At 42.1% G+C, this 23,169-nt stretch overlaps 1 protein-coding gene and 1 long non-coding RNA gene across 6 annotated transcripts in view; both read left to right on the top strand.

The window, feature by feature from the left end:
• The window catches only part of PGM2 (phosphoglucomutase 2), a 34,423-nt gene extending 11,385 nt beyond the window's left edge, over positions 1-23,038 (top strand). For all 3 annotated transcript variants that reach the window (XM_081812486.1, XM_081812487.1, XM_081812488.1), the window contains exons 4-14: positions 3,777-3,861; positions 6,148-6,231; positions 6,356-6,549; positions 11,369-11,558; positions 12,259-12,356; positions 13,593-13,773; positions 13,862-13,955; positions 15,640-15,769; positions 16,633-16,822; positions 18,585-18,718; positions 22,885-23,038. In XM_081812486.1, coding sequence (XP_081668612.1) covers positions 3,777-3,861; positions 6,148-6,231; positions 6,356-6,549; positions 11,369-11,558; positions 12,259-12,356; positions 13,593-13,773; positions 13,862-13,955; positions 15,640-15,769; positions 16,633-16,822; positions 18,585-18,718; positions 22,885-23,023 — 1,519 coding nt within the window. In that variant the 3' untranslated portion in view covers positions 23,024-23,038. The remainder of the gene's footprint in view (positions 1-3,776; positions 3,862-6,147; positions 6,232-6,355; positions 6,550-11,368; positions 11,559-12,258; positions 12,357-13,592; positions 13,774-13,861; positions 13,956-15,639; positions 15,770-16,632; positions 16,823-18,584; positions 18,719-22,884) is intronic.
• Positions 6,572-11,360, top strand: LOC145720216 (uncharacterized). Of its 3 annotated transcripts, none has more exons than XR_014143068.1 (3): positions 6,572-7,227; positions 7,401-7,626; positions 7,690-11,360. It is a non-coding gene; the product is annotated as an uncharacterized LOC145720216 (long non-coding RNA). The 3 variants fall into 3 exon arrangements; XR_014143066.1 differs by having other exon boundaries at positions 7,343-7,626; XR_014143067.1 differs by lacking the exon at positions 6,572-7,227 and having other exon boundaries at positions 7,258-7,626; positions 7,690-7,921; positions 8,037-11,360.
• Positions 23,039-23,169: the final 131 nt, after the last annotated feature.

The following is a 23,169-nucleotide window of genomic DNA, read 5'->3' as shown; positions in this document are numbered from 1 at the left end:
TTCTCACAACAACCTATAAAGTGCGTACTTTTATCTCCGTGCTCTAAGATCGTGAAGCCGGAGAAGGAGCCACAATTTCAGCATCAAGAAGCTGACACCAGTAGTAAACATCTTACACGTCATGAGCTGTACAGTCTGTCACAACAACTCAACTCTGGCACAGAGCACAAGCGCAGCCGTAGGTCATACGTACAGAATGGGCATGGTGGTGTCCCAATAGAGCTTTATTTACAAATGGGCTGTAGGTTGCCACCGCCCGCTCTTAATCATGTTACATGACCCTCTTTTTCACTTGAACACGTCCCCTATTATGATGAATTTTTACTCCAGAGTATATGTATTAGTAGTTTCTTAGGTTGGAAGAACATACAAATATTTAATATTAATGAAAAGTCTCATTACCTTTACAGCGCAGAATGAGTTCATAGAGTCCTTTTTTTTTTTCAAGATTTGTATTTATTTATTTGACAGAGACATAGAGAGCGAGCACAGATAGGCAGAGCGGCAGGCAGAGGGAGAGGGAGATGCAGGCTCCCCGCTGAGCAGGGAGCCCGACTCGGGACTCGATCCCAGGACCCTGGGGTCATAACCTGAGCCGAAGGCAGGTGCTTAACCCACTGAGCCACCCAGGTGCCCCTCCTTTTTTTTTTAAGATTTTATTTATTTACTTGAGAGAGTGTGAGAGACAGAGCATGAGCAGGGGGAAGCGCTAGAGGCAGAGGGAGAAGCAGGCTCCCCACTGAGCAGGGAGCCCGATGTGGGACTTGATCCCAGGACCCTGGAATCATGACCCAAGCCCAAGGCAGATGCCCAACCAACTGAGCCACCCAGGCGCCGCGAGTTCATAGAGTCCTAATCTTTGCCCATGAGGAGCTTCTAATCTAAGAGAGAAGCATTGATGGGAACAAATGTGCAGCTCTGAGGAAGGGAGTATGGCCAGGGCATAAGATTAGATGCTGTCAGCTCCCAGACTGAACTCAGAATGACGTAAGATTTTTGCCTTTTTTTTTAAGATTTTATTTATTTATTTATTTATTTACTGAGAAAGCACAAGCAGGGGGAGAAGGACAGAGAGGGAGAGAGAGAACCTGAAGCAGACTCTGTGCTGAGCCTGAAGCCCCACAGGGGGCTCGATCTCAGGACCCTAAGATCATGACCTGAGCCAAAATCAAGATTTGGATGCTCAACCAACCCAGCCATCCAGACGCCCTGTTAAGATTTTTGCTCTTAAGCTGCAGGCTCAAAAATGTGGTTTTAGTCAACAAAGCAAGAGAGAAGCCGTAGCTCTACGTTTATGAGAGAGACATAGTATAAGCCAGAATATCAGTTTGTCAGTTTTTAGTTAGTGAGCTTACAGTTAGAATTAGGTCATACACGGGGTGCCTGGGTGGCTCAGTCGGTTAAGCATCTGCCTTCGGCTCAGGTCATGATCCCGGGGTCCTGGGATCGAGCCCTGTGTCCGGCTCCCTGCTCAGTGGGGAGCCTGCTTCTCCCTCTCCCTCAGCTGCTCTCCCTGCTGTGCTCTCTCACTCTCTGTCAAATAAATAAATAAAACCTTTAAAAAAAAAAAATTAAGTCATAAGCATGCTTTCCTGGCCCCGGGGTTGGGCCACTTCCTGCAGCCAGAGCATGCGCGGTGCACAGATGTGGCTAATTGTACCTGTGGAGCTTCTGAAGTTGCTTCTTTGTAGGCTGACTCTCCTGCTTCTGGTTGATGCATCCTTCAGATGTGTTCACGTTGTTGACTAAGGCATGGATATTTCTTACTCTGGCCTCGGAGCCCTATCATTTCCGGAAAGTGACTGCTCTGTGAGTTTATGGCTCAAGTCTCCAGGTTTGATGGGATGGAGTGGAGCTCAGGGTCGCTCTCTATCCCCTACACCATGCAAGACATTCAGAGATAGTATCATAAATATTAAAGCAGTACACGGTCAAACATTCACGGTAAGCAAATGGAATCTTATTAAAGAGTCAGAAATGATTGCAGGCACAGAATTTTATGTAGGAACTGTTTGTTAGTCCTTTATTTTTTTTTATTTTTTTATTTTTTAAAGATTTTATTTATTTGAGAGAGAGAATGAGAGAGAGAGAGCACATGAGAGGGGGGAGGGTCAGAGGGAGAAGCAGACCCCCCACAGAACAGGGAGCCCGATGCGGGACTCGATCCCGGGACTCCAGGATCATGACCTGAGCTGAAGGCAGTCGCTTAACCAACTGAGCCACCCAGGCGCCCCTGTTTGTTAGCCCTTTAATCTTCCAATTTTAAATATCTGGTGGGGAACATAAACACATAAACAGTAACTGTCAAGCATATGCAGAGAGCACATTAATTGAATCTTTCCTGTGCAGATTTGTAACTTAGTTTGTATATATAATGTATACGTTGAGTGTCTCCCTTGCTTCTTTCAAGAAAACGACTTTAAAGTCAGCCAGAACACAAGAGAAACATTTCATGAGGGTGAAAGTGATGTCAGTTTGAAGTCACTTCAGTTCGAATGAATACAGTTTAGACCTACTTCAGATTTTTATTAAAATTGTTTTTGCTGTATTTTATTATTTTTATGAGTTTCCCTTATGTGGAGGCTTTTTTTTTTCCACTGTCAAAATCATGTTTGTATTACTGTGGATCCTAGGAATTTTAACACTCAAGTTGTGAAAACACAGAGATCTCTTTGTGCCCAACCAGCTCCCAGAAAGTGTTGGCTAAAGCTGGTGCTCAAGAAATATTTGGGAAGAGAATGAATACATATCTGCTTGTTTAATCCTGTATGGTATAATGTGGTTCAATGGAAGTAAACTGCTCAGTTTTTTGTGATAAAATATCTTACCCCAAGGCTGAAGAAAGATTTGATGCCCAGTTCTGTGTCCTGTCCTAAGAAAAATACCAGCATCAAAGATTTAAGTCTTGTTTTATCTGTTTATTTTTTTTAAAGATTTTATTTATTTGACAGAGAGAGAGACAGAGAAGGAACACAAGCAGGGGGAGTGGGAGAGGGAGAAGCAGGCTTCCTGCAGAGCAGGGAGCCCGATGCGGGGCTCGATCCCAGGACCCTGAGATCATGACCTGAGCCGAAGGCAGATGCTCAACGACTGAGCCACCCAGGCGCCCCTTAAGTCTTGTTTTAAAGGGCCAAATGGAGCCGAGATGTGTCTGTGCCCTGTGTATATATCACATGCATACTCACATACATTTGCCAGTATACGTCATATTTCATGAGACGACATCTCATCAGATGCTAGTCTATGTGGCTTATGTTGGGCTGTGAGAACTTCAGACGAGCGTTTCTCAGCCTCTGCCCTGTTGACATGTGACGTCATACTGGGCTGGATACTTCTTTGTTGGGGCCTGCTGTGTGCATTGTAGGATGTTTGGCAGCATCCCTCGCCTCTAACCTGCTAACAGCACCCTACCCTGCCCCCCAGTGACAATCAAACACATCTTGGACATTTCAGACGTCCCACAGGGGCAGAATTGTCCTTGGCTGAGAACCACCGAGATGGAATTGAAAACCTTGGGTGTGGGCCTCGCTCAGCTGCTGTGTGACTAATTGACATGGGGCAACTTGTCTGGCTTTTCTTGGCTTTAGTCCCATTTCTGTAAAACAAAGGGGTAGAGCAAGATGACTTCTAGGATTCCTCCAACTTGAATGTCCTATGCCAATGGAAATAGAATGAATGAACCTGAAGAAGGAGTTGAGCATTCATTTCCTTCTTCACCGTCATCCACAGTCCTGACACCCTACTCTCCTTTCTCCCCCGTCACGCTGCATTTCCAGATTTGCCCGACTAGCTGCAACCACATTTATCACTCAAGGGATTCCTGTGTACCTCTTTTCTGGTATAACCCCAACCCCCTTTGTGGTAAGTAACCCTTTCTGTTCATAATTTTCTGTCACGGGATCAGGGATGGGATGTGGCTGCATTCTATGGTCTTTAAGCTATTAGGATTTGGGTATTTATATGATGGAAGAGCCCCTTAGCATTTATCAGGCATTCTCTCACCTCTCTGGGTATGTTCTCCCCACATCCTAATAATATTTCTCTGGTGTTCAACTCCTGATGCATCAGAGTTTATTTTTTTCTTTTTTTTTTAAAGATTTTATTTATTTATTTATTAGAGAGCGAGCGAGAGAGAAACAGCATGAGAGGGGGGAAGGTCAGAGGGAGAAACAGGCTCCCCGCCGAGCCGGGAACCCGATGTGGGGCTCGATCCCAGGACTCCGGGATCATGACCTGAGCCGAACGCAGTCGCTCAACCGACTGAGCCACCCAGGCGCCCCAAGTTTATTTTTTTCTCAGTGCTATTTTCCTTTTTAACATTCAAAGGATATTTTAACTAGTTAGCGAAATGTCTTTTGTTTGTTGTCTCTGTTTTCATTTGGTTTGTATTTCTTTTTCTCACTGGCACAATTAGGAAACTTCTTGGGTCGAAATCTGAATTCACCTCAAACCATACCTCACCCTGAATATTTTTGACAGGTCGACGCACCAGCTTTTTATACACATGTTTTGTTCTAAGTACTATTCATGACCGGAACATGAAGAATGCTTGGCATATTTTAGTAAGATTTTTTCAATCAGATCCTTCACGTAGCAAAACCTAAAGAAAAAGACAATAGGGACTATGACAGCTGTTGTTTTTAAGCATGGGGCCAGATGCTGAGAATATATGTTTTTAAAGATTTTATTTATTTATTTATTTGACAGAGAGAGACAGCGAGAGAGGGAACACAAGCAGGGGGAGTGGGAGAGGGAGAAGCAGGCTCCCCGCCGAGCAGGGAGCCTGATGTGGGACTCGATCTCAGGACCCCGGGATCATGACCTGAGCCGAAGGCAGATGCTTAATGACTGAGCCACCCAGGCGCCCCTGAGAATATATGTTTTTAGAAATTAAGCCAAAAACATGAGTAGAGTGCAGTTCCTCCCATCAGGTGGAGAAGAGAGTGAGTCAGTACAGAAGCCGGCTCTGCAGTTTGATGTTCACTGGTTCTGGTGCGCTGACAGGTAGATGCAGCATCTCCCAGACTGTAAATAACCCAGTAGACATGCAATGTCACGTCCAACCATAGCTCGGATTTCATTGTTTGATGGAAAAACTGCAATGTGTTCAAGCATCCTTGATCTTCTGTACAATGTCAGTGTTGACTGCTATTATTTTTCTATCAGACACGAATTATATGAGTGTCGCATGACCGTTTTCCTGTGCTGTGGAGTGGTTCTCCCCTTTTCTTTGCTTGGGGGATATAAAATAACTCCTAAAGGGACAAATGACCACAGAGATTCTTGGTGGGAGGCTGGAGGGGGGCAGATGGCTAGAACCTCAGGCTCCCTGTGTGTAGTAAATCTCACATGCGGCCGTAGGGAGGAGAAGCCCGCCCCCTCCCCATCTGGGGAAGTATAGTCTTGTAAAGATGAGAGCTGAGTATTTACAAGAAAGGGATTTCTAACCTTGGGGCGGGAGATGAGTGAGCAGGCTGTAGGAGCACCCCATCATTTCTTCAACATTACCCTGCCCCGTTCCCTAAAAGCAAATGGGAAAGAAGAGAAAGCAGTTGGAGGGAAGAAACAGAATCCATAAGCTTCTGTCCCAAGCAGAAGGCTGAAAAGAGTGTGAGATGAAGGATTAGACCTTCTTTTTGTTTGAACAGATTGCTGGTTCTACCAAGTGGAAGACAGAATGAGAAGAAAGTACCTGGGGGGGCACCTTGGTGGCTCAGTCGTTGAGCGTCTGCCTTTGGCTCAGGTCATGATCTCAGGATCCTGGGATCGAGCCCTGCATTGGGCTCCCTGCTCAGCAGGAAGCCGGCTTCTCCCTCTCCCACTCCCCCTGCTTGTGTTCCTTCTCTTGCTGTGTCTCTCTCTGTCAAATAAATAAATAAAATCTTAAAAAAAAAAGAAGAAGAAGAAGACACCTAGGAAAATACTCAGCTGTCTTATTGGGGTGTATGTCCCACAATTTTGAGCAGTCACCTAAGGATCATACAGATATACTCGAGTGTGGCACAAAAATATGGAATGACACCTTTTTATGATGTTTCTCTATTATGTGTATTAAAAGAGAACAAGTTGATACAAACAGTATACGATACCCAGACTAAGGATTTCTGATTTTTTGCTTAAAACTCTTGTTGTTTCTTGTCTTTACAGCCCTACACGGTATTGCATTTGAAACTTTGTGCTGGAATCATGATAACTGCCTCCCACAATCCAAAGCAGGATAATGGGTACAAGGTATTCTGCTTTTTCGCTCCATCCCTACGTCTTTCTGTATGCATCCCGTACCTTTACGGTGTAGGTACAGAGGCTTTATTTCCATTAACCCTAAGCCGTCTGGATATGTGCCTGCCTTCTCCAGGTCTATTGGGACAATGGAGCTCAGATCACTTCTCCTCATGATAAAGGGATTTCTCAAGCTATTGAAGAAAATCTGGAGCCATGGCCTCAAGCTTGGGACAATTCGTTAATTAATGGCAGTCCACTGCTTCGTGACCCAAGTGCTTCCATTAACAAGAGCTACTTTGAAGACCTTAAAAAATACTGTTTTCACAGGTAAATGGATTGTAAACTCATCTCACGTGAGTTAAAATAATGTGATTCAGCCAAAGTCTTTCAGTTTTCATTCAATTTTTCTCTCCAGTTGGTACATATACTGTAGCTGCATCTGATTTTAGAGGCCGTAGGTCAGGGGTCAGCGATTTTTCTTGAAAGGACAGATAATACATAGTTTTGGCTTTGTGAGCCACTATATTACAACTGTCCAACTCCGCTGTGGTGGGAGGAAGGCAGCTGTGGGTGGTACATGAATGAATGAGCACAAACATAGCGAGGTTCCTAAAAAATTTTATTTACAAAAGCAGGTGGCTGGCTTTTCGGCCATAGTTTGCTGACCTCGGTTGTAGAATCACACCACACACACGTATGTGAGTGTGTGTTTGCATATCTGTATATTAAAAAAAGCTTTGCTGAGAGGGGGCAAAAGGAAACACTGATGTTTTTTCTCTTTCCAAAAATTTTTTGTGCATATGCTAGCATATTCTATGTGTAATATGTTTCAAGACCATAGATAGGAATATAGCATGCATGGAGTTTGTTCTGTGCCTTTTTCCCCCAGTTAATTTGTCATGGGCACCTTCTGCGTTAGCCCCTATTAGTCCTGACTCTTTCGCTGTAATGGCTGATGTACCCATGTATGTAACCCAGGGACGCAGACTCAGGACGTACAGTTAGGTAAGTGGCAGGGACCACGTATGTACCCAGGGATGCAGATTCAGGACGTGCAGTTAGGTAAGTGGCAGGGACCGCGTATGTAACCCAGGGACACAGACTCAGAACGTACAGTTAGGTAAGAAGCAGTGACCGTGTATGTAACCCAGGGACGCAGACTCAGTTCGTACAGTTAGGTAAGTGGCAGTGACCGTGTATGTAACCGAGGGACACAGACTCAGGGCATACAGTTAGGTAAGAGGCAGTGACCGTGTATGTAACCCAGGGACGCAGACTCAGGACGTACAGTTCAGTAAGTGGTAGTGACCGCATATGTACCCAGGGACGCAGACTCAGGACGTGCAGTTAGGTAAGAAGCAGTGACCGTGTATGTCACCGAGGGACGTAGACTCAGGACATGCAGTTAGGTAAGAAGCAGTGACTGTGTATGTAACCCGGGGACTCAGACTCAGGACATACAATTAGGTAGGTGGCAGTGACCGTGTATGTAACCGAGGGATGCAGATTCAGGACGTACAGTTAGGTAAGTGGCAGGGACCGTGTATGTAACCCAGGGACACAGACTCAGGACGTACAGTTAGGTAAGTGGCAGTGGCCATGTATGTAACCCAGGGACGCAGACTCAGGACGTGCAGTTAGGTAAGAAGCAGTGACCGTGTATGTAACCCAGGGACACAGACTCAGGACGTACAGTTAGGTAAGTGACAGTGACCATGTATGTAACCCAGGGACGCAGACTCAGGACGTACAGTTCAGTAAGTGGTAGTGACCGCATATGTACCCAGGGACGCAGACTCAGGACGTGAAGTTAGGTAAGAAGCAGTGACCGTGTATGTAACCCAGGGATGCAGACTCAGGACATGCAGTTAAGTAAGTGGCAGTGACCGTGTATGTAACCGAGGGACACAGACTCAGGACGTACAGTTAGGTAAGTGGCAGGGACCGCGTATGTAACCCAGGGACACAGACTCAGGACGTATAGTTAGGTAAGAAGCAGTGACCGTGTGTGTAACCCAGGGACGCAGACTCAGGACGTACAGTTAGGTAAGAGGCAGTGAGCATGTATGTAACCCAGGGATGCAGACTCAGGACGTACAGCTAGGTAAGTGGCAGTGACCATGTATGTAACCCAGGGATGCAGACTCAGGACGTACAGTTAGGTAAGTGGCAGGGACCGCGTATGTAACCCAGGGACACAGACTCAGAACGTACAGTTAGGTAAGAGGCAGTGACCGTGTATGTAACCCAGGGACGCAGACTCAGGACGTACAGTTAGGTAAGTGGCAGGGACCACGTATGTACCCAGGGATGCAGATTCAGGACGTGCAGTTAGGTAAGTGGTAGTGACCGTGTATGTAACCGAGGGATGCAGACTCAGGACGTACAGTTAGGTAAGTGGCAGGGACCACGTATGTAACCCAGGGACACAGACTCAGAACGTAGTTAGGTAAGAAGCAGTGACCGTGTATGTAACCCAGGGACGCAGACTCAGGACGTACAGTTAGGTAAGTGGCAGTGGCCATGTATGTAACCCAGGGATGCAGACTCAGGACGTGCAGTTAGGTAAGAAGCAGAGAAGCCCAGTAACAGTGTTGTCCTGCTGTAACATGCTGTGGGGTCCACCACTCCTGATAGTCGCCTCCAGGAAGAAACCACTGATGTTAAAGAGGCACAATTTCTCGGTTGTCTCTAATATTGTATTTGTGGGACCACAGGGAATGGAGGCTCCCTGGTAGAGCGTGGACCCCAGTTGCTGAGTGTTACCAAGTGCAAATGGAGGTCCAGAGTTGCCAGAGGGTCTGATTTGTTCTCCCTGAGAGAATTGAGAAACCTACATTTTCAGTGTGAAATCTCCTCATTTTTAATTATCGGGTCCATTTTGTAAACGGTGTACACACCAAACGAAACACATCTATGCACCTTCCTTCCATCCCTCTGATCGGATTTCACGGAGGCAAGGGTTTGGACTTGCTCGCTCCTCCACGGAGCACTGGTGGCAACATGCTCGATTCATGAGTCCTTGTGTGCATGTGCGTGCGTAGGTACCGTGAGCCACAGTTCTGGTAGCAGCATTGTGCATGCATTGACAGAGCTGGCCATGACTAATAAATTGCTCTCCAAACACGATATACCGGTTCATGCTCCCACCAACAGAATCACAACCATATCAGACACAGTGATGTGATATCTCAAGTGTATCAACAGTATGTGATCTACACATCTTACCCATACTGAGGATTATCAAATTTCTTATTTTGCCAGATGAAAGTAATATCTTACTTTATTTGGACTCTTTAAGTATGAATAAACTATTTTTTCATATTTATTTTACCTATATGTTTCTATGTATGTATTCATTTTTTGCATTTGTGAAACCTCTTTGCTCGTATAGATAACTAGTCTTCATTTATTTCAAATATTGTTTTCCCTTCTGTTGTTATTACCTTTGGACTTTTTTATTGAAACTTTTTGATGAACTCATAAAAATTGGATAATGTCTATCAGTCTTTTAATTTATGAGGTCTGAGTTTAGTGTCGTAGTAAGACTTTCTCTACGCCAAGATTATTTTTTTAAAAAGTCCCCCTTGTTTTTTTCTAGGACTTGCATACTTATATTTTATAATGTTTAAATCTTTTCAGTCATTAGTGATTTTTAATTCTGTGTGAGACATGAAATAGGAAAGCAGATTGGTTTGTTGTTGTTGTTTTTTTAAGTTTTGCAGTTACACCAACACATTAAATTGGAGAATCTACCTTTTTTGACTAATTGGAAATATCACTTTATCAAATAATTCCCAACACAGATTGAGTGCTTATATAGATAGCTTCTGTAGGCCTTTACTTTTACTGATTAATTTAATCTCATTTTAATCCTCACAGTAATGCTGAGGGTAGGTTCTGGTGTATTACCATTTTATAGATGAGAAAGTTGTGACACAGAGAGGTTGAGTAAATAACCAACAGTCACACAGCTTGTAAGTGGCAGAACTCCAGGATTTAAATTCAGAGTCTGTCTTCAAAGCATGTTAACCATGAAGCCATTACTGCTTTTCACATATATTTCCCATTTCAAACTTGATCAACTTCTGCTCTCTATTCTGTTCCTTTAATTGCCTTTTTAATCTAGTCCTAAACCATACTTCACTTTAATATCTGAGCAGTTTCTTTCCAGATCTGCTCTCACTTAGTCTTGCATATTTATTTTTCCAGATGCACGTTATTTCCTATTTTAAGAGAAAACCTTGTGCATTTATTCACTTTCAAAAGAAATGGGTTAGGTTAGGGCAATAACCTAAGATTCTAGCAGTTAGAACTCTGGAATTTTTCTTTTTTTTTAAGATTTTATTTATTTGAGAGAGAGAGAGTGAGAGAGGCAGAGACCACAAGCAGAGGGGAAGGATAGAGGGAGAAGCAGACGCCGCACTGAGCAGGGAGCCCGATGCGGGGCTCAATCCCAAGACTCTGGGATCGTGACCTGAGCTGAAGGCAGACGCTTAACCGACTGAGCCTCCCAGGCGCCCCTGGAATTTTTCTAAGTCTTATTTTTACCTTCCTATAACTTTTACTTCGGATATTTATTGTTATTCTATTTTAATTCCCTGACCCCGGGTAATCTGACAAACAGGATTGTTACCTGACAAAGAAAAAAAAAATTTATACATCTATGTTTAAGGTGTTCCATCCCATTTTGTAAAAAGGGACATTTTGAAAATCATTTTGAAGCCAGTAGAGAGTATTAGGAGCCGGGGTGGTGGCACTGATATGGGCCGGCACCCTCGGGCAGCCGTGAGTCTCTTCTGGAACCTGAGCCCCGAGTTCTTTCTTGAGTCCCACTCTAGGTGTGAAAGCTGTCTCATAAAACAAACTCTGAAAGTCATCAGATTTACTGAAAATAACTAGAGAGTAAAATTTAAAACTTGAATATGTTGGGGGTAGAGTATATATTTGGGAAAGAGTGGATAAGTTTTGCTTCTTTTTTTAAATGGAATTAGAAAGACAGTCGGTTGTCTTGTACCTTCTTAATACATTGATTTCTTACTTTCTTAGGAATCTGGTTCCTTGATAACAGAGCTTCTAGTTTTGCAAGCCATACTTGCATCTTTCATCTATATTTTATCCTTTTCCGTGGCATGTTTAATCCCAGGAGTGTGAACAGAGAGACGAAGGTGAAGTTTGTGCACACCTCTGTCCATGGCGTGGGTCATGAGTTTGTGCAGTCGGCTTTCAAGGCTTTTGGCTTTGCTCCTCCTGAGGCTGTTCCCGAACAGAAAGATCCCGATCCTGAGTTCCCAACAGTGAAATACCCGAATCCTGAGGAGGGTAAAGGTGTCTTGGTAACCTAATCTTTTTTGTTCTAAAACTTACCTGTTATATCCAAAATTCTTACTATCAAGTAAAATAACTTTTTATGTGTTTTCATTGTGCTGAACAAAAAACTCAGCTTCATCATGAGAAATATTTATATGTGTTAGTCATCCATTTCTGACAGGAACCTTCAAAATACATATCTTAGCATCAGGATGTGAGAGCTGAAATCAACATCATATTTTAAATTGAATTAAATTTAAATTGAGTTTACTGTGCTTTCTAAATGTGAAAAGGGAACAGTAATAGAATAGATATTCATCACATGATTTTTATTCCTTAATTTTTTTATTCCTTAATTTTTATTCCTTAATTTTTCTAATATGAAGTAATGCTATTTAAATTATAGTTCCTTCAACCTTTTTAAAGGTTAGGGTAGCAACCAGGTTGCTCACTTGGCAAGGCCTAGAAATACCGGTCCAGCCACATACACGCTATCGGATGTGGGGTGAATCCCACGGGCAGGTGTGGGTCATGTGTTGATGTTCCCATTACCTGACCTCTGGCTTAGGAAGTAATAGGTGACCAGCCAAGACCAGCTCCAGAAATAAAATTCTGCCTTCGTTTGGGGAAAGTTCTTTTAGTTCTTAAAGAACTGAATGTTTTTAAAGACTGCAATATGCCCGATTCTTGATTGAAGTAATCTTTTATTTTCCTACTCTTTTTCAGACTTTATCTTTTGCCTTGGCTGACAAAACCAAGGCCAAAATCGTTTTAGCAAATGATCCGGACGCTGATAGACTTGCTGTGGCAGAAAAGCAAGACAGGTACAATTGATTTTGGTGACCTATCTAATAGAAAACATACCGGGGTGACATCTTTAGCAGTAAAATTTTCTTGGGGAGACTGGACCTATTTGGAAATATTTACCATTTATTATACAGATTGTCACTGAACCTCTAACATACAGCAAAATGCTGTTCTGGGGGCCAGCATCATGGCGAGTAAACCAACCCAGGATGTACTTGGAACTGAAAGTACTATTTATCTTCTCTCATTTCATCATTGATTTTATTATAATTAATGATTCAGTCCCTAATGCCAGCAAGTTCTTTGTTTGGAGTTGGCTTTACAGTGTAGTATTTGCTAAAGGGTTTGGCAAAGGAGCTGGACCTTCAAGGAAATGTTGAATTTAGGTTGAGCAGACCGGAGAGGAATAGCAGTTGGATACCCAGTGTTTAAGACAAGTTTGACCATAGAGTTTGTCCAGAATTAATAGGACATAAGTGGAGAGAAAAGATGAAAGGCAGGCAGGGTCCAAGCAGTTTTGGGTGTCAAACAGCACATGTGATGTTTGGGGAGTAGTGGGGTGCTGCCAAAGGGTTGGGGGTTTTATTTATTTATTTAAACTTTTTTTAGAGAGAATGAGGGAGAGGTTGTGATCTGAGCCTAGATCAAGAGGCGAAAGCTTAACCTACTGAGTCACCCAGGCGCCCCAAAGGATTAGGGTTTCAGATTATGATCAAACAGATTCAATTCTAATCACTTTCTAGAAAGTTCACCCAGGATGATACCTGTTGAAACACGAAATGTACTTCTAGCTATGCGGACTATGGAAAAGAGAATAAGTCCCACATCTGTTTTCTGGTGTCCTGATCATTTTAGTATGAACTTGTTCTTGAGGCATGCTAGGCTGTTGCCCTCCCAGAATCCTCAATACTGACCAGACCGAAAATTGAGATACACAGACTATTATCCTGAGGTGGGATCTTGCCGGCATATTTCTATCATCTTTAAAACCAGAGCTTTTGCCAAAGACAAATAAAAGCGTTGTATATCCTCGCTCTTCAGAGATGGGAGGTTTGAGCAAACCAGTTGAGACAGAGTAGCTGCTTAGATGTTTGTGAAGTGACAGTCACGTTTCCAACCAGTTCTTTAAAGAAGAAAGATAAGAGCACTTGCAGAAACCACTCTAAGCCTTGTTTGGCTTAATTGTCCTGTCCCAGTGACTTCCAGCATCTCTCTTAAGATCACAGCAAAGCATTGGTTGTTTTTTCTTTCAGTGGTGAATGGAGAGTGTTTTCAGGCAACGAGTTGGGGGCCCTCTTGGGCTGGTGGCTTTTTACTTCTTGGAAAGAAAAGAACCAAGATCACAGTGCCCTCAAAGACTTATACATGTTGTCGAGCACCGTATCCTCCAAAATCTTGCGAGCCATTGCCTTAAAGGAGGGCTTTCACTTTGAGGTAACGTGTTTCTGGGACTTCCTCTCAAATTTCTTTGGCTCTGTACAAGGTCTAAGGCATTTCTTTCTCTTCTGGGTTACTCCTTTAGGAAACACTAACTGGCTTTAAGTGGATGGGAAACCGAGCCAAACAGCTAATAGACCAGGGGAAGAATGTCTTATTTGCATTTGAAGAAGCTATCGGTAAGAAGTGATAATGGTGATTGTAGCATTAGCTAATATATAGAGTGCAAATAAATGGAATTTGGATTGGGGTTCAGAAAAGTAACAGAAGACCGGGAGTACACTGGCGCTCAAAGAGTGTTGGACCGTCCTACCCTACAATTGGCTTCTCAGATTTTCTTTCAGCTAAAAAGAGTATCTCACAAATAACCAAGCCATTAATGTAAACCTTTCCCTGCATGAAAACAGTGATGTTCTGCACTTGGGTGGTTGGAGCTCAGGACCCCACATATTTTGGGGAGTGGTGGTATTCCCTCAACTGCGGTGTTAATCTCCGCATCTGATATGGTTCACTCCTCTTCCAAAAGTGCTGGGCGGAAGTCTGTCCAGAGGAAAGGAGAGGACTTGGTTGTGGGGCTTTCATCAAAGTGACTGTCACTTGAAAGGATAGCTCCAAGTCCAGCCAGAATGACTGAGAAACATTTGTCTTAAATTGTCAGCATAGGTGAGGAGAAAGGGGAGCTAGGTAGAAAAACTTGACATTCAGATGTTTGTGTGGGGCATTTTTTAGCTGTTTGTTTCGTAAAAGCTATTATACCTTATACTTATATAAGAAGACTCATCTGTGGGTGCCTGGGTGGCTCAGTCGGTTAAGTGTCTGACTCTTGGTTTCAGCTCAGGTCATGATCTTAGGGTCCTGGGATAGAGCCCCAAGTTGGGCTCCCTGCTCAGTGGGGAGTCTGCTTAAGATTCTTTCCCTCTGCCCCTCCCCCCACTCTCTTTCTCTCTGTCTCTGTCTCTCTCCCTCTTTCAAATAAATAAATCCTTTTTTATTTTTATTTTTTAAAGATTTTATTTATTTATTTGACAGAGAGAGACACAGCGAGAGAGGGAATACAAGCAGGGGGAGTGGGAGAGGGGGAAACAGGCTTCCCGCTGAGCAGGGAGCCCGATGCGGGGCTCGATCCCAGGACCCTGGGATCATGACCTGAGCCAAAGGCAGACGCTTAACGACTGAGCCACCCAGGTGCCCTATATAAATCTTTTTTTAAAAAAAAGAAGATTCATCTGTATTTCCTGCAGCACAGATGCTCCCGCATATCATTTAACTAATTAATCAAAGGAAGTGTGTAATAGCTCAGCTTTTTCCTTTTCGTTACAATTGGCAGTCTTATCTTTCTATAGCTTTTGTTAAAATTTTTTCCTTACATTTGTTTGTCAACTATTTATTGCATATCAATCACATAGTGACTCTGAGAGAAACAGATGACACTGACCTTAGCCTAGGGCAGTTTGCGTAGATCCTGTTAGTAACCACACAAAAGAGTATGGGCTAGGTGTCAAGGTGAAGGACAGAACTCACCAGAACTGTTGGAATTCGGAGAAGACAGAATAAGCATTGATGAGAACATCTGGAAACCATTCTGTGTGAGCGGGAGGGGTTTTGGCTGGACGTAGGGAATGAACAGTTTGTCCAGGAGGGACAGTCTCCTTATAGGTTATTCAACCAGGACATCTTGAAGGCCCGCCTTGCGCTTGGGCATTGGGCTGGATTCTTGAATATAAAGGTGGTAAATGAGAAGCATTCGCATATTCATACCGTACAGCCTCTTAGGCGATGGGCAAGTTGCGTGGAGACAATGTGCGCGTATAGCATTACAGGAGCCCCTTCCTAAGGGTGTACGCATGACACGTGTTTCTGCAGGGTACATGTGCTGCCCTTTTGTCCTGGACAAGGACGGAGTCAGCGCCGCGGTCATCAGCGCAGAGCTGGCTAGCTTTCTAGCCACCAAGAATCTGTCTTTGTCTCAGCAGCTAAAGGCCATCTATGTTGAGTAAGTTTCTATATTCTGTTAACTCTGTTTAATTGAAGTAATAGTTTTCAATGTTTTATTATGTTTTTATGTGTCAGACACTAGTGTTCTAACACTCTTTGGTTGTGGATTGTCTTTCTTCTGGAAACTAAGGAAAGGATCCCATTTTCTTTTGATGCTTAGCCATTTGATACTAATTATCACTCATGACTGCATTAATCCCTAACAAATGAGAACATCAGTTGCAGAAATAGCTAATTGAAGAAGGTGATTTTAAGTGTCTGATATCGGAAAAGATCAAAGGTGTTCATGAACCATCTATTGAGTTTTTAGAGGCATTAGTCAAGTCTGCCTTTATAGTGAGAAGCAGCCAGGGGCATATATGGGAATGGGTGGGGTGTGGCTGCCGTGCAATGAAACTTTCACCCCCAGATACAGGCTGAAGGCCGGGCAGCAGTTTGGCAATCCCTGGGGTCAATTGTTGTACCTCTTTTTTATGCGAAATTATTCGTTTGTAGCTAGTCATGGTTACTTGTTTCATTTAGTTTAAAACTGGTTGATACATGTTCTGTGTATGTTTTGTGTACATCCTGTGGGATTATTTGTTCCTTATTTTGCATATTTGTATTTTTTCTATCGAGATGTAATTGACATTAGCTTTAGGTATTCAATGCAATGATTCGATATTTGTATATATTACAAATCGATCATCGCAGTAAGTCTAGTTAACATCCACACCACACATAATTACAAATATTTCTTCCTGTGATGAGAACTTTTAAGATCTATGCTCTTAGCAACTTGCAAATATATAGTACAATATTATTACATAGAGTCCTCATGCTGTATATTACTTATTTAATTATTTATATTTGTTTTGATAGATATGGTTACCATATTACCAAAGCTTCATATTTTATCTGCCATGATCAAGGCACCATTAAGAAATTATTTGAAAACCTTAGAAACTACGATGGGAAGAATAATTATCCAAAAACTTGTGGCAGATTTGAAATTGCTGGCATTAGGGATCTTACAACTGGCTATGACGATAGCCAACCTGATAAAAAAGCTGTAAGTAATACTATCTTTTATCAACTAAACTCTTCTGTATTTACCTTCTATTATACTTTGAATAGATTAACTTATTTAATCATGGAATTAACTGAAGCTGATTTTAGGCATTCCGGCATTACTATAAATATGCTATCGAAATAAACGGAAAGTTAGAAATCATGGGCTAGAACTACAAGGATCGTCACTAGTCATCTAAACCAATGTCACCATGTAACACACAGGAAATCAATGCTCGGAAGTGTAGGACCTGCCTGTGGTCGCACAGCTAGTTGGTGATGGTTGTGGTCACATCTGGGTCTTCTGCCTCCAGATCTGGGTTTTCCTCTGTCTGGGCATCTGCTCAATACATCATGTATGGCAGCCTGCCGTGGTGTTTCTGAATGAGTAGATCTGGGGTGGGGGCCAAAATCTGCATTTGTATCAAGATCCCTCCTGATGCTGATGTTACCAGTACATACTTTGAGAAACACTGTTTGCTTCCTAGTTCGTTTTACTCTGTTCCCTGAATGTCCAGGCACTGTTAGCTATAAAGCGTGAGTTTGCATTCTTCACATCACGTGGATCCTCCACTGGAGTCAAAAGAAGGCTCAAATAGGGCAGAAGAGTATTGCTAACTAATGGCAGGGGGTTGGGGAAGGAGAGTGAGACTATTCTTATGAGATATTAGACATCCTTGATATTTCCTTTTTATTTTTTTTTCTAAATTTTCATCTGCACACAATATATTTTTAAAGAGAAATATTTTTGAAAGAGTCATGACGAAATATGGCAGCCCAACCTCCACCATCTCTTTGCCATGTCAAGACAGCCCCCTTCCCTCTGAGTTGTCTCGCCTGGCATTTTACCACCAAATTGCAAATAACCTGCTCATGTGGTGTTGCTTGGGCTTCTCAGTGTTGGACTTTATTACTTTTCTATTATGGAGATAAGGATTGAAATCTGACATTTCTTGCATTCACTCTTCCCCCTTCTCCCCCTGTCTTCACAAACACCTTTGCCACAATGCTTGGTGAATTCAGATCCTGTGCTTGCATTATTAGGACTAGTAACTATTGTTTCCCACTTAGCTAAGTTGTGTACTTTGATTAGGTTCCCCCAAATTGTATAATTACCTTTTCTATAATTAATAGTTGTTCTGTTCTTTCATTTTCTTGGATTTTTATGTAACGATCTCCAGTCTTCCCACATTCCTTCGGATGCCTCTCAGTAGGGTTTTCCACATGGTCCAATGCAATTTTATCTGTTCTCTTTTGTTTCCACTGGCCTCCCTTCTGGTCCCCCATCCAGGCAGGGCCAGCTCGTCTCTGTGTTGAGTACACACATGTCATCCTGGGAACGCCCTTCACCACTTATGGGGTGCATGCTTGTCTCCTGGACCCCATGACTTCCTCTTACTATAGTTACTTTCCTAAATCACCTCCTCTAGTAGCTTCCTAAAAAAAAATGAATAGGAGGTCGATTTTTGGAGGCATTTAAGTCTGAAAATGTCTCACTCTACACTCACACTTGATTGACTCGCAGTTTTGAAAGCAGTGCTCCATTATCGCTTAGTTTCCAGGACTGCTGTTGAGGGTCTGATCTTTCATTCCGTCAGGAACTAGCTGAGGCCTACTGTGTGCCACATAAAGGGATGTTGATGCCACTTATTCAGTCCTTTCCATGCAGCTTGTTTTTTTCTCTACGGGAAGATTTCAGGAATTTTCTGCTAAACTTTTCTTCTAAAATTTTAGTGATATACTTTGATATGGGTCTTTTTCAGGTTCTCCCAACTAGCAAAAGCAGCCAAATGATCACCTTTACTTTTGCTAACGGGGGCGTGGCCACCATGCGGACCAGTGGGACCGAGCCCAAAATCAAGTACTATTCAGAACTGTGTGCCCCCCCTGGAAATAGGTATGATACGGATGGCAGCACCTGTGATTATTATTCCCTAAAATTCCTAATTGATCTGTGCAAATGCTAAGTAAAACATTTTGTTTTTCCAGTATGTACTTTAATTAGGAATGTTATTTCAGAACCTGCAGCAATTTTGTGACATTAACAGCTGCTTGAAGCATCCAGGGACAGGAGAGCTGATTTCTACGTACTTATTTCTGTCCCACCTCTCTTTGTAGGGAAAAATTTCATTCTGAATTTCAGTAATAGTAATACAGTTTCCTTTTTCTAGTACCTTTATTTGAGACTAGCACCAATGAGTTTTCCTTTCCAGAGTCACCTGTCTCTGATACAATAAATTAAAATCCATTGCACATGCACTGAACAGGTATCTTTGAGCACCTATTTTGCATGGGTCTGTGCTGGGTTCTGGAGAGGAGAAAGTGCCATAGCAGAAAGGGTCCTTGCCACCAAAGAGCTGATGGTCTGATAGCTTCAGGGTCGTGTTGTTGTGACCTTGGTAAAGGGTTTGAATTCACTTTGCAGTACTATAACATCTTAAACTTTATTTTTTTTTTATTTTTTAAAGGTTTTATTTATTCATTTGAGAGAGAGACAGAGCACAAGCGGGGGGAGAGGCAGAGGGAGGGAGAAGGAGATGCAGACTCCCCGCTGAGCTGGGAGCCCAACATGGGGCTCCATCACAGGACCCTGAGATCATGACCTGAGCCAAAGGCAGACACTTAACTGACTGAGCCACCCAGGCATCCTGTCAATTGACTATTTATGTTTCGGTAGGGTTTCTGGTCAACAGAAGGATATTAATAGCTAACTTTTTGGGAGTTAAGAGTTATACATAGATTTTTGACTGCATGGGGGGTTGCTAACTCCTGAACCCCCATGCTGTCGAAAGGTCAAATGTATTACCATTTCATAAAATTTACAGTTGAAAAAGTAGATTTTGATACCTAAATTGTTCAAACATACTTAAATTTTCCAATAACAGTGAAATGTCAGTTCTTAATTTTGAATTTCAATTAATTAAACTTAAATGACATTAACAACTCAGTTCCTGGGTTGGGTCGCACTAACCACATTTCCAGCATTCAATACTGTAGTGGGGAAGATGGGTCTAAGCGGTTGTTAGGACATTTACACATCAAAGCTTTGCACGTTGAAGAGTTGTTTTAGTCTTGCGAATCAAATTTGCACTATGTGGAAATAAAAGAGGAAATTTTCTGAGCATCTTCAATTGGTCAGACAGTAGCAGATTAAATGTAGCAAATTAGAGAGGCTGGGACAGAATTGTGAATGTTAGACATTCCTTGGGCAGGAAGAAAGGACTGCTGACAGCAAGGGAAAAAAATACTAAAACAAAACTAGGAAACATGGACACAGGAACTCAGAATGTTCACTGCTTTATCGTAAGGGAGATAGAGGACCACATCCACATGGGCCCTGATACTTCTTCTGAATAAGAGCTCCAGTCCAACAGTCAAAGTCATGTTTATGGCTTTTAAATATCACAACAGTCAAATATATCTAAGAAGCCATAGACTGTGTCCTATATTTTGCTACAGAGTCCCATTCAACACCTTTTTGTGCTGCAAGGGCAAAAACTCAGCTGGTAAGCAACTTGAACAAACACATAAAACAGCTCATTTTCTAAGCATTCTGGATTACCAGGATTTTATTGTAATATTTGCAAGTATCAGTGTTTCTGTGTATCTTACATATTAAGCTCTTTGCTACTCTTGAGAATGGGGTTTTCCATAGATGTTTCTTTGTAACTCATTCTCACTTAATGTTTTCATATATCCCTCTTTCTTTTGAAAACAAAGGAACAGGGCGCCTGGGTGGCTCAGTTGTTAAGCGTCTGCCTTTGGTTCAGGTCATGATCCCAGGGTCCTGGGATCGAGCCCCGCATCAAGCCCTGCATTGGGCTCCCTGCTCGGTGGGAAGCCTGCTTCTCCCTCTCCCACTCCTCCGCTTGTGTTCCTGCTCTCGCTAACTCTCTGTCAAATAAATAAAATCTTAAAAAAAGAAAACAAAGGAACAATAGTCCAACTTAAAGATCCATTTTCTCTCTATATTTGTCTCTTCCTTGTCGTTACTCTGTGCAAATATAATAATTCAGAAACTTTATAATAAAATACTATTTAATGTTTGAGGATCTGGTATTTAATAGTATTCACATGGATTATTGGGTGGCTTTAACTTCAAATATTAGTTTACAAAGTCCTGAAAATGTTTTGAAAAATTGTCCTTTTATTATATCCATCAAAATGCTGCTCCAGTTTATTAATTGGGACATTGGGCACTAGGCCAGTCCACAGATACACTGTCAGGTCACCAGCATACCTAACATAAAACAGCAATAAAGCCATGGCTAAGTTTCCTTATTTTCTGATCACTTTAATATTAGTATATTTTATATCATCAATTTCATTTTTTTATAGAATTCCATGACCCACTTATCCTCTTTAACAGAAAATCCTTTTCTAATTTAAGTCCTGCTTATAAAAAGATGGGAATCAAATCAGTAGATGTCTTTTGTCTAACTTTGTATTTTAGAAAATTTCAATGAATACCCACATACCTTTCACTTAGACCAAGGGTTGGCGAACTTTTCTTTTTTTTTAAAGATTTTATTTATTTATTTGACAGAGAGATAGAGCAGGAACACAAGCAGGGGGAGTGGGAGGAGAAGCAGGCTTCCTGTGGAGCAGGGAGCCCGATGCAGGGCTCGATGAGGGGCTCAATGCAGGGCTCGATGCGGGGCTCGATCTGGGATCATGACCTGAGCCGAAGGCAGACGCTTAACCGACTGAGCCACCCAGGTGCCCCACAAACTTATTCTGTAAAGAGCCAGATAGTAAACATTTTAGAATTTGCAAGCCATATGGTCGCACTACTCCCCTCTGCTGTTGCTCAAAAGCAGAAAGAAATCTTATACATAAAGGAATAGGTGTGACTATGTTCCAATAAATCTTTATTTACAAAAATGGGCTGTCAGCAGGCTGCCAGCCATAGTTAGCCCACTTTAAGCTAGACTCAGCAATTGCTAACATTTTGCAATATTTCCTGCCTCTCACCATGTATTGTATATGCAGGTTTGATTTTGTTTGTTTTTTTCCCTGAGCCATCTGAAAATAAGTTGCAAACCTCAATACACAATTCCCAAGAACAAGGACACTCTGTTACTATCTCAGGGTTTAGATACTAATTATATCAAGCAAGGTTCTAACTAACAAAACCAGTAGGAGGTATATATATTTAAATGTTTATATTTGTATATTCACTGGTGAGTTTAATTTTAGGCATATTGTTAAAAGAAAACCACAACAGTAAGTATTAGGTATGTGCCTTCCTGAGAAGTATTGTCTTCAAAACACACTTAGGGGAAAGGAAACAATGACCTATGTGATTCATATGTATTTATGAAGCATACTTTATATGTCACCAGTGGGGGTAAACATAATTTTAATGATAGCTACATTTATTGAGGTTTTGGGGCCAGGTTCTGTGCTAATTGCTTTATATAATTTATCTCAATCTACACAGCAACTCTCTTGAGAAAATAAAAGTCTTTATCCCAATTTTACAAATGAGAAATCTGGGCCTTGGAGAGGCGAGGCCACTTACCCAAGGGCATAGGGCTGGTAGTAGAGCCAGAATTAATGTCTGCAATAAAATGGATTGTTTTAGTTGTACTGGGGAGGAATTACAATGTAAAAATGATCTTAACTCATTACAAGAATTTCGTTTTCCATTAAAATAAAGTTACATATATTGAAGACAGTCAGTATGAAGTCATGCAAGTTGGCACTGAAGGATTTAGCTTTTTAAATTCAGCTTTTTGGTTTCAAGAACTTAGAGTAAACACCCAGCACTAGTAACCTGACACTAACATGAGCTGCTAGTCTAAACACAAATTCGTTTTATCTTTTCCTACCTTCCAGTTGTTTGCATTTAAATAAATGTTTTTCATATGCTTGAAAACTTGATTTCCTTAGAGGGAACTAGCTCCCTAGATTGTTTTGTGTACTTTAGTCAGGACCCTTTTGTTCTGGAGTTAGAATAAAAAAGATTAAAAAGGGGGGGGAGGAGGTGGGGGGAACTCTGAGTTCCTGGTGTGTGATTAGCAGGCCCACTAGGAGGCTCCCATTCTCTGTACCTTCTAGGAAGGCCTTGCAGACCGGCTGCTGCTTAGCTTCCAGTAGTTTGAAGGCAAACGGAATCAGGAACATTCCTATCCTGGGAGACCGAGAACTTAACAGAGATGTCATTTGTAAAAGTTTAGCAGGATCGAATGACAACTGAAGTCATCAAAGTTTTCTTTGCTCTGTTAGGTACAAATATTGCAGATCTTTTAGGGGATGCTAGAGCAAAAAACTGTGTTTCTTAAAAATTCTTATTTGTTTAGCTCAGCATCAGGGAAATCCAAATCAAAACCTCCATGAGATATC

This window comes from Leptonychotes weddellii, chromosome 2 (assembly GCF_054177405.1).
Source record: "Leptonychotes weddellii isolate Sample4059 chromosome 2, ASM5417740v2, whole genome shotgun sequence".
NCBI classification, from domain to species: domain Eukaryota; kingdom Metazoa; phylum Chordata; class Mammalia; order Carnivora; family Phocidae; genus Leptonychotes; species Leptonychotes weddellii.
The sequence above is the reverse complement of the archived record's forward strand: the minus strand, read 5'-3'. Positions and strand labels throughout refer to the sequence as shown.